At 34.8% G+C, this 12,297-nt stretch overlaps 1 protein-coding gene across 2 annotated transcripts in view; it reads right to left on the minus strand.

The window, feature by feature from the left end:
* Positions 1–12,297, minus strand: part of LOC123322943 (ras-GEF domain-containing family member 1B-like) — a 70,799-nt gene that overhangs the window by 31,549 nt on the left and 26,953 nt on the right. For both annotated transcript variants that reach the window (XM_044911032.1, XM_044911031.1), the window contains exon 2: positions 408–1,149. In XM_044911032.1, coding sequence (XP_044766967.1) covers positions 408–1,142 — 735 coding nt within the window. In that variant the 5' untranslated portion in view covers positions 1,143–1,149. The remainder of the gene's footprint in view (positions 1–407; positions 1,150–12,297) is intronic.

The following is a 12,297-nucleotide window of genomic DNA, read 5'->3' on the forward strand; positions in this document are numbered from 1 at the left end:
ATAGATTGAAACCAAACGTATAAAATGTCCCTCTATACGAACAATAAGTTATATTTTACAACTGACAGTTAGGAACCTTGTAAACAACTGAATTCGAGATTCAGACTAAATTTTTTGAAGAAATGCCATAGCCTATTGCCTACTAGATAATTGTGACGTAAAAACTTGAAAGGTGTAAATTACATAGCGATAGGAAAATGTTTCCATTATGAGATGTACGAAAATTTAATCGTCTACAGCATTATTGCAGGTGGATCCACCAAGTCTGTTCAAAAACTACCCAACCTATTTGGTATTACTTGGTCTAGTTGAAAAATTACAGTCGCATTTCGATATATAAAACCATTTTCAGCGGACCGACCGACCCAGGAATGAATGAAATACCGATTCGTATCTCGAATACTTACCGTGAACTCATTTGCATATCCATTTCTACCGTTGCACTTCGCGAACGAGTTCGCGAACTGGTCGCACAAAAAATCGGTCTCGTCCAACGAATTCACGTCCGCGTTCGACTTCGAGCTCAAGTCCGTCTTGAAGGTGGTATCGTTGCTCGTCGTCGACCCCCTGTGCTTCCCCCCGTACGACGAGGGCGGCACGGCACTGTCCGACTCGTAACTGGAGGCGCTCGAACTCGAACCGAACTTCATATCGCCGGACTCAGTCTCGTACCCGGTACTGTCCTGGAATTTCCCCGCGCTGGGGTTGAAGAGCCGGTCCTGTATCTCGCCCACCGGGTAGATTCCTATGGGCTCGTAGACTTCCGTATACGCGCTGGTATACACGTTGTGCTCCTTGGTCTCCCTGCTCCTCTCGTCGATTATTTTCCCTTCCCTGGACACCGTCACCTCTTCCTTGGTCACGGTCGTCGATTTGACGCTCAGGGAAGTGTCCAGCTTGACCGGAGCCTTCAATATTCCCGTCTTTATCAGGAGAGTGTTCAGTAAATCACAAGGCGGCACCTGACCGGTGATCAGAGCCTGTTTGATGGCCAGGCCGTCTTTGCCTTCTAGAGCGACCGGCATGCCGTTTATGAAGAGCACCTCTTCTTCCTTGATGGCGGACTTTTTTTCGCAGTCCACGACTTTTACGCCTTTGCCCAGAATCGATTCAACGGTTTCCTGGATTTCCGGGTCATCCATTCTTCGGCTAGTTTGGAATAAAAAATCGAATTAAAGGAGGTTATTATATGGAAGGGGTGTGGGCGATACGAGAGTCTGTTGACGGTTTGTTATTAAAGTGAGTCATCGCTTATTCATTAGGCTTCATAAACGTCGTTTCTGGAGGTCGATGAACACCTTTCGATCTGTTTTGATTGTTTTTTGGCCATTATATCCAATAATAAGCCTTTGGAATCGATAAGAAAAACTAGAAAAAATAATTATTGCTTTTTCAAATCTTCAGAGTAATCCATTTTTATTTTTGATGATATTTATTGCGAATTTACCCCAAATTCATCACCTGGGCGTTCACTTCAAGTTTTCAGAGGAATGACTTCCTACTTCAAAGGCCACGCAATTGCTTGAACACTTGGACTATAAACAACATGATTCAAAAAAAGAATGATTTTGGACAATTATGTAGCTAATTCTTCTAGGTATAAATGAATGAATTTTAGTATTAAAAAATTCGAGTACCTATCATATGAGACATTCATCCAGTAATGCAGCATACTGAAACTACATTGTCTTTATAAATAATTGTCACATCGCAGTTGACTTTGAATTATTCTGTGCTGCTAGCAAATCAAGGGTTTTGAACTAAATATGTATCAAAGACGTTTACTACGATATCAAAATCATTCATAAAGACCCTATATTAGTTGAGTTACTTACATCAGAGTTATGCTGTGCTTTATTGTAAATCTTCATTCAAATATTGAAGATCAAAGCAATGTATTCAGAAAGAACTTATCAGTTGTATAAATAATTCTATTCAAGGATGGAATCTTTAAATATACAGGGTGCATTTGAAGGTGAGGCTTTTTTTCAACAGAAGGTAGAACTAGTCAAAATAAAGCGTTTCACCAAAAATCACATATACAAAACTTTCAAAATGACAAAGTTGAAAAAAAAATTGAAAATGATTACTGAAATAGATTCTAATACGAGACTAGACCGTTTGTTAGTTGAATTATCTCAAAGCAGTGGGAAAAACTCATCTTCTGATTCGACCATGTGGTTTCGTTTAGGATATTGGCTCGTTCGATATTCGATACCAACTAAAAGAAGAGAGTTAGGAATAAATAAAAATAAAATATAATAATAATAGAATGAAATAATACTACAAAATCTCACCAATAAAATTCGTCTGAATTATTTACGAATTTTCTAACAATGGGCATCACAATCTTCTTGTTCGAACATTCCAACAATCGTCGTAAAAATGGGTCGAAATAAGGAAATATCGTAATTTTTTCAGCATAACTAACATAAGCATTTTCAAGAAATTGCCTCGATTTTCTAGAATTTTTTTTTCACCCTAAATTGCACGATACAACAATTATGATACTCTCAAAAGTGACCTGATGCATCTAATTCGATGAACTTGGTACTGAGCCATTCATTGTCCAGCCATATATTTATGTTTTGTTTCGTTTTTGCGATGCCGGAGTCACCTTCCACAGTCCCGTACTTGAAATTCAATGAAATTTTGTCGAACTTCTAGGGATTGTATCTCAGGTATCTTGGATATTTTATATAGACAATTTTTGGTTAAACGACTCATTTTGATGAGTTCTACCTTCTGTCAAAAAAAGCCTCACTTTTGGAAGCACCCTGTATAGTCGAGTGCTTTTAATTATCTTTATTTGCTTTTAGGCATCAAGCAAATATGCTCATGCCAGTTTTCAGTTGTCACCAACACCTAAAACAAGCCCCTTTCTATGTACAATGCCTAGCTGCCTCAGCATAAGGAATTACCAAATCACAGCAAATAGAACACAAGGAAGCTGGCTATTCTGAAAAATATCGAGTGATCTAGAGTACTTCAGTGTGTAATACTTTTTGACTTGTTTTGCTATACTTTTATTATTATGTATTTTATAAATTTTGAACCTTTACTGACATTCTGATCAATACACCAATTCAGAAATAGACTATTCTTTACTACTCACATATAGACCAACCTAAATCTACTAAGAACCTCTGCATTCGAAAATTTACCTTTGAAAACATGAAAACTATAACTACAATCTATTTCAGGAGGACGGCCAAAGCTTATGTACATAAAAACATAAATGAACACATCTGACCCAGAATTGCCATCTAATTAGCACCTTGTCTATTCAACGAATTACATAATTCACACGAGTAGTCTGGAGTTAATAATCTCGTGATGCATGATGTGTATGATTTATATGATGTTATTATTGAAACTATTCTTTCTTTCATCGGATGAAAAAGTACGCTCCGAAAAACATAAAAATAATAATTATCTTTAACTAGATAGGAACTATAGGAAGGACATTTTATGTAACTGTAATTTGGTTCAATGCTAATTTTAGTTGTAAATGTATAAGTACTGCATATTATTATTATGTAACAGCATGGTTCGAAGTCTCTTCTAAACAATGATTTTTCATTTTCTGTAGTATAACTAAACTTCAGATTATGCAAGACATCTGAGTTTCGTGAACAGCTCCAATTTTGTTTGTTTCCTATATAATTCCAACCCTCAGAGTTTTTCGATTGAAAAAGAAAACTATCAGTGGTTCTCAGTTCTTTTTCTCATTGAATTCATCTCCAGTATTTCACGACAAAAAGTCTGAACGGTGAATGAAACATGAATAGTGACGCAGGTATATTTTTTTTGCTCGAATGCAGAGGTTAATTATAGAAAATAATGAACCAAAGGTAGCTGACAGTTTTAATAGAATAATCATTTTTATAAAGTACTTTTTTGTAATTTAGATGCTTATATTCCCGAGAAGCAAGTATATTCCGAAGGAGTACCAACATTACTCAGCTTAGAAAAGAATTTATGACGATGTTTGCAGGAATGGAGAAGCTACTTCAGCTTTTCTCCAAAAAGCATCTTGAAGTATGTCGGAGAAATGTTTGTTGTTTGCTCAATCGACCGTTTTCAGGAAACTGAAATGATATTTACCCTTGAGGCTTTTCATTCGCGATATGCTGGAAGCTGAGAAATGAAAGGAACCGTAGATAGAGTGGATCCAAGGGAATAGAAACTTACTTTTCATTTCCAGAAAACTGAGATAGGAATGAAAGTTATTGTGGAGTATTTCTAGCTCAAGGAGTATTTCTGACTTGTGCTGAAGATATATTTGTATAGCGAGGTGAATTGTTTGCTAGCTACATTCGACGGAGGAAATAGAAAAATAGAAGACATGCCTGTGATTTTCGAATTTTCAGACGAAGAAAAAAGATATCAATTCAACGATGAATTATATAAAATCATGAACATCACTGACCAACAAACGTGTAATACTATTTCGTACAGGCTAACTGAATCAGCAAGTTCATCCATTCTGGACTGGAAAAAGCATTTAAAATTCATCTTGACAGTAATGCCTCTTAACGAAATGAAAAGAGAAATAAATGGCTGGTCCTCTCAGACAGATTACGTTGTACTAAAATATTAATACAAGTACCTACCTACCTACGATTCAGACGTCAAGTTGAACGTCCGCAGATAATGAAATATAAATGCAAGAGGATGTACAAGAAACAAAAGTAATTCTGAAGAGACGAATGCTTGTAGTATGTTATGTATCTAAAGTTTTTTTTCAAGCATAACAGACGACTACCAAAGATGAGCTACATCTTTTGAATACCTACAAAAAGATTGTTCGGTTTCGACAAACAGGATTTCAGAAATAACCACAACATTAGCTGGAATGCCAAAAGATGTAAATAAATTTTGAGAAATGGTTATAAAAATTTTATAATTTTCGCGAAATGAGTGCAAAAAAACTTAATTCATTAGAAGAGAATATTCATTCCACCAGCTGCATATACCTGAGAAAAATTCAATTCAGTTATTCATTATCATTCAAGTTTCTCTCGCAATTTCTGTTTCATTCTCGCATAAACTACTGACAGACGGCAATTCCTTGCTTCAGATAAAACATAATCCACCTGGCAGGCAATTCCTCATTTGAATACCCAAGCTATATTCATGTATGGTAATCAGTTTTTGATTCAACACAATTCAAAAGATGTTAATTATAATTATTTGCTTCACACTAGCATTTGTCGGTAGTTACAGTTACTTATTTTTCCATTGAAATATAATATATATATAATCTGTTATGCAAACATTGGATGATCATGATTTTTTTATTCAACAGACTTTGTATTACATTACCGATTGAGGTGAATAATGTTCAATGTTTTATCCATTAAATTCAAATGAATCGACCTTGGTGAAAGTTGCACTTGGTTTATATAACCTGTGTTCATGATTCTTTGAAAAACAACATGTTTTTTATTGTATTTGTCATTCTGATGCAGGTGACGCCGACAGAAGTATGTTTTATTGATCAAAAAGTTTCTTCTCATTTACACAGTTTTATGGATCGCGAATTTGGTGCATTACTATCGGCCGTTTTCAATAAACTAATCTATCCATCGTTTCAGTTACTGACGATAGACAAAACCATTCTAAAACTAGTCTACAGATCATAGAGATGAAATCCGATAGTTTTCCCATCTTCAGTAACTGAAACGATGGATAGATAAGTTAATTGAAAACGGCTGTTGGTGAAGAGGTCATTCAATCCTTATTCAATTACTGAATAAGTGTGGCCAAATCATAACGGAAATCCATAATTGAAGTAGAGATTCTAATTTCATGATTTTCAGTAGATCCGCTATGCAATTTTGACTTTTGACGTATTGTGTTTGAATGTCAAACGAAAAACGTCAACACTTAAAATTCCATAGCCCACTAGAGGTATTTTTTTCACCGCTAGTTATAATCGGAAGGATTCCCAACCAATATACATGGTGTCTGTAAACAAATGCGAAGGAGGATTCCTCGATGAAAATAAGCAGGGGTTCCTATAAATTTTTTTCGAATTCCTCCCTTCCAAGAACACTGAGTCATAAAACTCTACATAATATGAAGCACTAACTAGATGTTATTCACACAATTTTTTTTAGATCTCATAACTTTATTATTAGGGATTGAAAATAACAACCTCTTATGATTTTCTTTCAAAAATTGTAGTCATTCATGGAACTGCTTGTAAGTTTTTATTTATTCCGAGAAAAGTATCGACTGTATCGAAATTTTGCAAGAGACTTTTTTTCTCCAGAATTGAATGGGAAACCATAAGAGAATTTTATTTTTCGGGAAGTTATCTTACGAAAACAATTTTTGTGGGAAAATAATACGGGGTTGTTATTTTCAACCCTTATAATAAAGGTATGAAATCTAAAAAAATTGTGTGAGTAGAATCTACTTAGTGCTTCACATAATGTATAGTTTAATGATTCAGTGTTCTTTAGAACTCGTAAAAAAAAATTAAAATCTGTCATTTTCATCGAGGAATCATCTCCCTAAGTCCTTCGCATTTTTTACAGACACCCTGTATAAACAAATGTATAAAGCAATTTATAAATTCCTCCCTTCAATCGTTCCCAGCGAATTTCATTACACAGTTTCGATTACAACACGCGAGAACCATTAGCAGAACCATTTTCCATTCGAGTATTGGCAGATTCGATGGACGGGCAGATGAGAGTTGCTCGCTTATTTTCAATACTCTTAATCGAATTTGTGCGAGGGACTTGGCGTCTGATCGAATCATTGATAGACCGTGGTCGGCATTCTGACGCCCACACAAACAGAACGAATGGATGTGTAATGTGAAGTGTGCTATCCAATTTTTTTGTCGGCATAACGCATCTCGACCGACGATAGTGAGGAACTGTGGGAATGTTTGAATCTATTTGATCGTATCATCCTGACAGAAATGAGTGGAATTTTTCACATGTTCATATAGTTTACATATGACGAAACCTCTATCTCGACTTAAGGAGTTGATTGGAATGAATGGATTAATTGAGTCATTGATTGGAATCTTTTCCAATTTCAGTTAGGTCGTGTATTCATCAAGGATTCGTATTTGCCGAGGTGTCGGTATTTGCAGCGTGTATAGATAGGAAATAGGAAGTTTTCGAGGGTGGAAAAAATTTAATTTTGCCGAACATCTGGCCAATACCATTCGGTAATAGAAATCTTCTTCTAGTCCAGCAAGTTTCAATTTGGTAAAGCAAGTTTTGAAATTTTGACTTTTCATTTTGACATAAAATTACCTTGGTCATTTTGAATGACGGAAAATCAAAACCAGAAAAATCATTTCAAAAAGGGAGCAAACTATGTACTGTACTGTAGTGCATAATGCATTCAAGAAATGTTCAAACAAAACAAAAACAAAGTTGATATGTGCGAGTTACTTTTCAAAAATTCTTATTACATGCCACTGCTAACTACTCAATCCTAAATCGAAGATGCCTGGCGGATTTTTCTCAAATTGACGCTATGAAACCTTTTCCGGATTATTTGATCAGAAACTATCCTATCATTAGCTAGAAGGAATGAGGAATGGGAAATTCTCCTCAATTTGGGTTATCACAGCATATGCAAGTTTAAACGGAATAATTATGAGTTTCATTCATGAATTTTTCAAATGCACCGCGGAAACTATTCAAAATCATTCTTCAAATATTATGAGGATTTAAAATTCAAGTCGCTTCGCTTCGTTTCTAGTTTACCATTTGACAACAGCGCCTACTAGAAAATAAAAAGAACAATGGCTTGCTTATAAAATAACAGCTGTTGATTCAGCCATCATAAGGCACGTACTCACTGGCGAGCCTCAAAAGCAATCGGCCATAAAAATCCCATAAAATGTTACGACCTGTCTCGTTCGTCGCAGACTTCAAAGACAATCATCTTTGCCTATCTCATCTAGATAGTGTATTTGTTGTCCTTTATTATCAACGCATATTTCAGTCGATGTTGCCAACTTGTGCAATAGAAACGGAACGCTTTAATTTTTAAATACCCACTTTAATTTTTCGTTTTTAAGTACTCGAAATATTTTTTTTTTTGGGAAATGGTTGAAATGGTTATTTCAAAATGTGACGTTTCAAAGATATTTCTTAAAAAATACATCATTTTCGTCAGAAGGAGTATTCCCTATTCCCGATGCTGTATGCTGTAAGGAAAGGTATTAGCCGATCTTCTGCGATGATTTTAGCTCATGCTTTGCCACCCCCAAGGGTATATGCAGATTTAACTAGTAATTCTGAAGGGAATTTTGTTTTTCCAGGGATGGCATAGCTGATTATTAAAACTTGAAATGGCTATATGTTTTGATCAAAGCCGAAACGTAAAATATGATACAGGAAAAAAGTGTTTCTTCCGACCTCAAGAATCTACTTTTAAAATATTTGTACAAGTCAAAGAATCACCCTGTATTTTGTGTGTCTATATGTGTAAAACACAAACTTCAATTTTTGAGCAGTGTATATAAATATAGATACAAATAAAATGAATTGTTCGAAAACAGTTTCAAAAACCGCCACATCACATGAAAATGTCTATGAAGAAAATTATTTTAAACACAATGATAATTAGATGTTATGTTTTTTTTTATAATCGTTCGCCTGAGGAAAGGGAAACTGAGTATCTCATCTGAATTAAACAGTGCATCTCAAGTCATGATGGATGATCCCCATACCATACCACCAATTACAGCTATTGAGATCTTCAGGTACTTAAGAAGACCCTCACTGGTCTCATCCATCAGAGTAAGTTTCAAGGGAAAAAAATAACCCAGACGAGCCACAGAAATTCCCGAATACTGAGTTGATTGCACAGTCCCCCCATAATCGTAAACATACCCTTACAATATGACTCATCAATATCGGTCTCCCCTAGAACATCCAAAGGGGGCCGACCCCTCTGGAAGATGCATCAACTGTACACTCCTAGGATCTCCAAGATTTCGAAGGGTGATATTCAGTAATAAAATGTACCGGCACGCCCATAAAATGGGAAAGAATTGATCTTTTTTTTCATTCATTGGTGAAATTATTTACAAGCACGTACTACAAGATAATCTTTAATTTTTAAATTGACACTACATTTTTCAGTGTGATTGTTGAAATCAACAACAAACACACACTTGCTTAAGCAAGGCGAAAAGACCATATGGTTTGTCTCTAACACTAAGGTTGTTTATTATTTCCAATAATAATGTATTTCACACTTATAATAGGTTTATAATTACTATCATTATGTTATGATTTTCATGGCTAATTTCGATGCGGATATTCGTTTATTCTTGCTAGGGATATTTTCTAATAAGTATCAAGTAATTTGTAAAATTATTTTATTAGACAACTGGTTCGACCAACAAACCAGATTTGTTGAATGTGGATAGAGAAATTCCCATGGAAACAGTGTCTGGCCAATTTATTATATCACGATGACAGACAGTATGTCAGCAATAACTTATTTGCATCTCCGAATTATGACTGAGACGCAGTTTGTTGATATACCTAATAGATCGCATGACCCAAAGCTTATTTATGAATTTTGCCATCAGTATTATTATCTTCGTTTTAGCGCAAGTTAACCAATTTCCTCGATAACGACATTCGAACGTTCAGTGGATTTTTTCTAATCAACAATTTCGCAATAACAATTGACTTTTATTATTTCGAGATAAGGCTACCTTTATCGTCTCAATTCACAACAAAGTTTTTTGCGTCATTCGGTTAAAAAATAATGAGGAGTTGTGCCAGAATATTCAGAATATTATTTCTGAACTGAAGTAAACCAGAAAAGATTGTTTCGAACTTTTCGTATACCTTAATAGCCAATTTGCTATGCTATTCATAATTTTACATTACATACAAGAGGAATTTCTAGACCAATATGAATAGTAAGATACTCAAGAATTAAGCTAAATGGATTATTACAAAAGGGCGATAATCCAGGGTTAAGGAAGAATTAAATAGGTGGATGTGCACGTGTATCGATTTTAAGAGTTTGTTTTTTTCAAAAATTAAGGTTATTTACGAATTTTTGTTCTCAACCCCTTTCCTACCAATTGGTGCTGCCTTTTGACATTGTTGGGAAAACCACATAGCGACAGACACTTTTATTGTTGATTGTTGTTATCTCGTAACGAATAGGGTCTGAATACTTTTTTGTAATTCATCGAGTAATCCATACAACAATTTTAGAAGGAAAAGAAAAGACACAAAGCAATTTGAATATTCCTTTTCAATCAATAATTGAGAAACTGAAGCATTTGGATCAACTTATTCAAGGCAGGCTTATAAGTCAAGGTATGTCAACTATGATGACTGGTGCAGAAAATAGAGAAATAAGTAATTCTTAATGTTGAGCCTAAGCCTGCCAAGTCGGTAGAAACGGGCATAAAAAGTTATGATGCCTATCATTGAAGGGGTTATTTTGACACTGTTTTGTTATATTATTTCGTGAAAACTAGAACTGTCAAAAAGTAACAATATAGTAGCATAGGCGATCTCTATATCTTCTTTCACATTGTTATATACAAGGTGATTCATTGGTAAATGGGCGGAAGATAAGGGTATATAGAGGACACTTAGGTTAGCCAGAATAACCCATATTTCCTTATAATCATCACAGTGTGTTTTATTGATTTTGAAAATTGCTTCAATTACCCATAACCTTCGAATCACCCTATATATTTTGATGATATTTGGTACGTTTATTCTCCGCAACAACTAATATATACATAGCAACTGAATTTTTCTTCAGGTCTGGCCTAGAAAAAACTGATATATGAAATTAAAAAAAAAACACCCTGTATTTCAAAATTCATTTCATTTGATATGAAATTCGAGAAAAAGAGGAAAATCTAAAGTTAACAAGGTTTTCTAGTACTTCCGCATGCGATTTCAATAATCAATAAACCTAGTCAAATCTGAATTTTCAGACAACACAATATGTTTGTATAACCAAAATTTTATAAAACACTATTTTAGTCGGTATTTTGTAATTTTCCTGAATCTTCAGCCTCACATCAGTACCTTATTTTTTTGGTCACAAACTTGAAACACCAGGAATGAACGTATTTGTATTTGGATTGATCTGTGCTAATTTCTAGTGAGTTACCACTGAAAACGATTCTTATATTAGTTATCAGACCTCTGCTTTCTTAGTGTTTCACGTTTGTGAAACAAAAAATTCAATTAAATTAGTAAAATCAATAAATACCGAATGAAACTTAACTTTTTTGAAATTTTGGTTTATGTGTTGTCTGAATATTATTTGAGTAGATTAATTGAGAGAAATACCTTGTTCCTTTTAGTTTTTTCAGTCTTTTTCGAATATCCTATCAATTTTGAGAAATTTCGCTGTACAGGATGTTTTTTTATGTTGAACCTGATTTATCAATTTTTTCTGGGCCGGTCCTGAAGTAAATCAGTTACTTTGTCAGTATGAACTAGTTGTTGAGGAGAATAAAAGCACCAAAAATCATCAAAATACATAGGGTGGTTCGAAAGTTATGGGTAATTGAAAAAAATTACAAAATCAATAAAACACTCTGCATCTTGATTATAAGGAGAGATAGACTCCTTAAATATAGATTATTCTATATGTGCCCTCTATCTACCCTTAGCTTCCGCAAATATTTACCAATGAATCACCTCGTGTAATATGTAGAGTAGGTAAAGAAAAAAATTTTTCCTCCCATTTCAAAAGGCGGGGAGGAGGATAAAAACAAACATTTCTATAACGAAAACCCTTAGTTTTTCTTGAAGACACTCCTTTTGAAATACATATTTTGCATCTTTTCAGAAATTCCCTGTTATTGTATGATGTGAGAACTTAACAAGCTGAATTTGTTAGGAAACATCAACAGGAAAATCCATTTCCGCTTTTGATCGACAATACCAATGAGTCCTATTCGCCCGCCATTAAGAAACGGAAGTCGAATTTTCATCAAATTTCACGTCAGCATTCGAAATCCACTTTGGTGCCTTGTGAAGCTTTCCAGCCAGAAATCGGATATTGGTTGTCAACTCATTTGTCCTTCAAGCTGCTAAAAGCTAAATGTCTGGTTGTCAAGTACACAACCGCTTCGATTTCGTTTAGACGGATATTTCATCGATGGGGTGGAAAAGGGGTCCAAATGTACTTTTCCGCCAATTTCCTCTATCCGAATTGATGGCTTTCAGGACACAATGTTACGACATGGGGGTTCGATTGCAGCTTAGGTTCGCTTCTCTTCATCCGAAGCTATCTCTTTGTCAGCGGTATATT

This window comes from Coccinella septempunctata, chromosome 1, assembly GCF_907165205.1.
Source record: "Coccinella septempunctata chromosome 1, icCocSept1.1, whole genome shotgun sequence".
NCBI classification, from domain to species: domain Eukaryota; kingdom Metazoa; phylum Arthropoda; class Insecta; order Coleoptera; family Coccinellidae; genus Coccinella; species Coccinella septempunctata.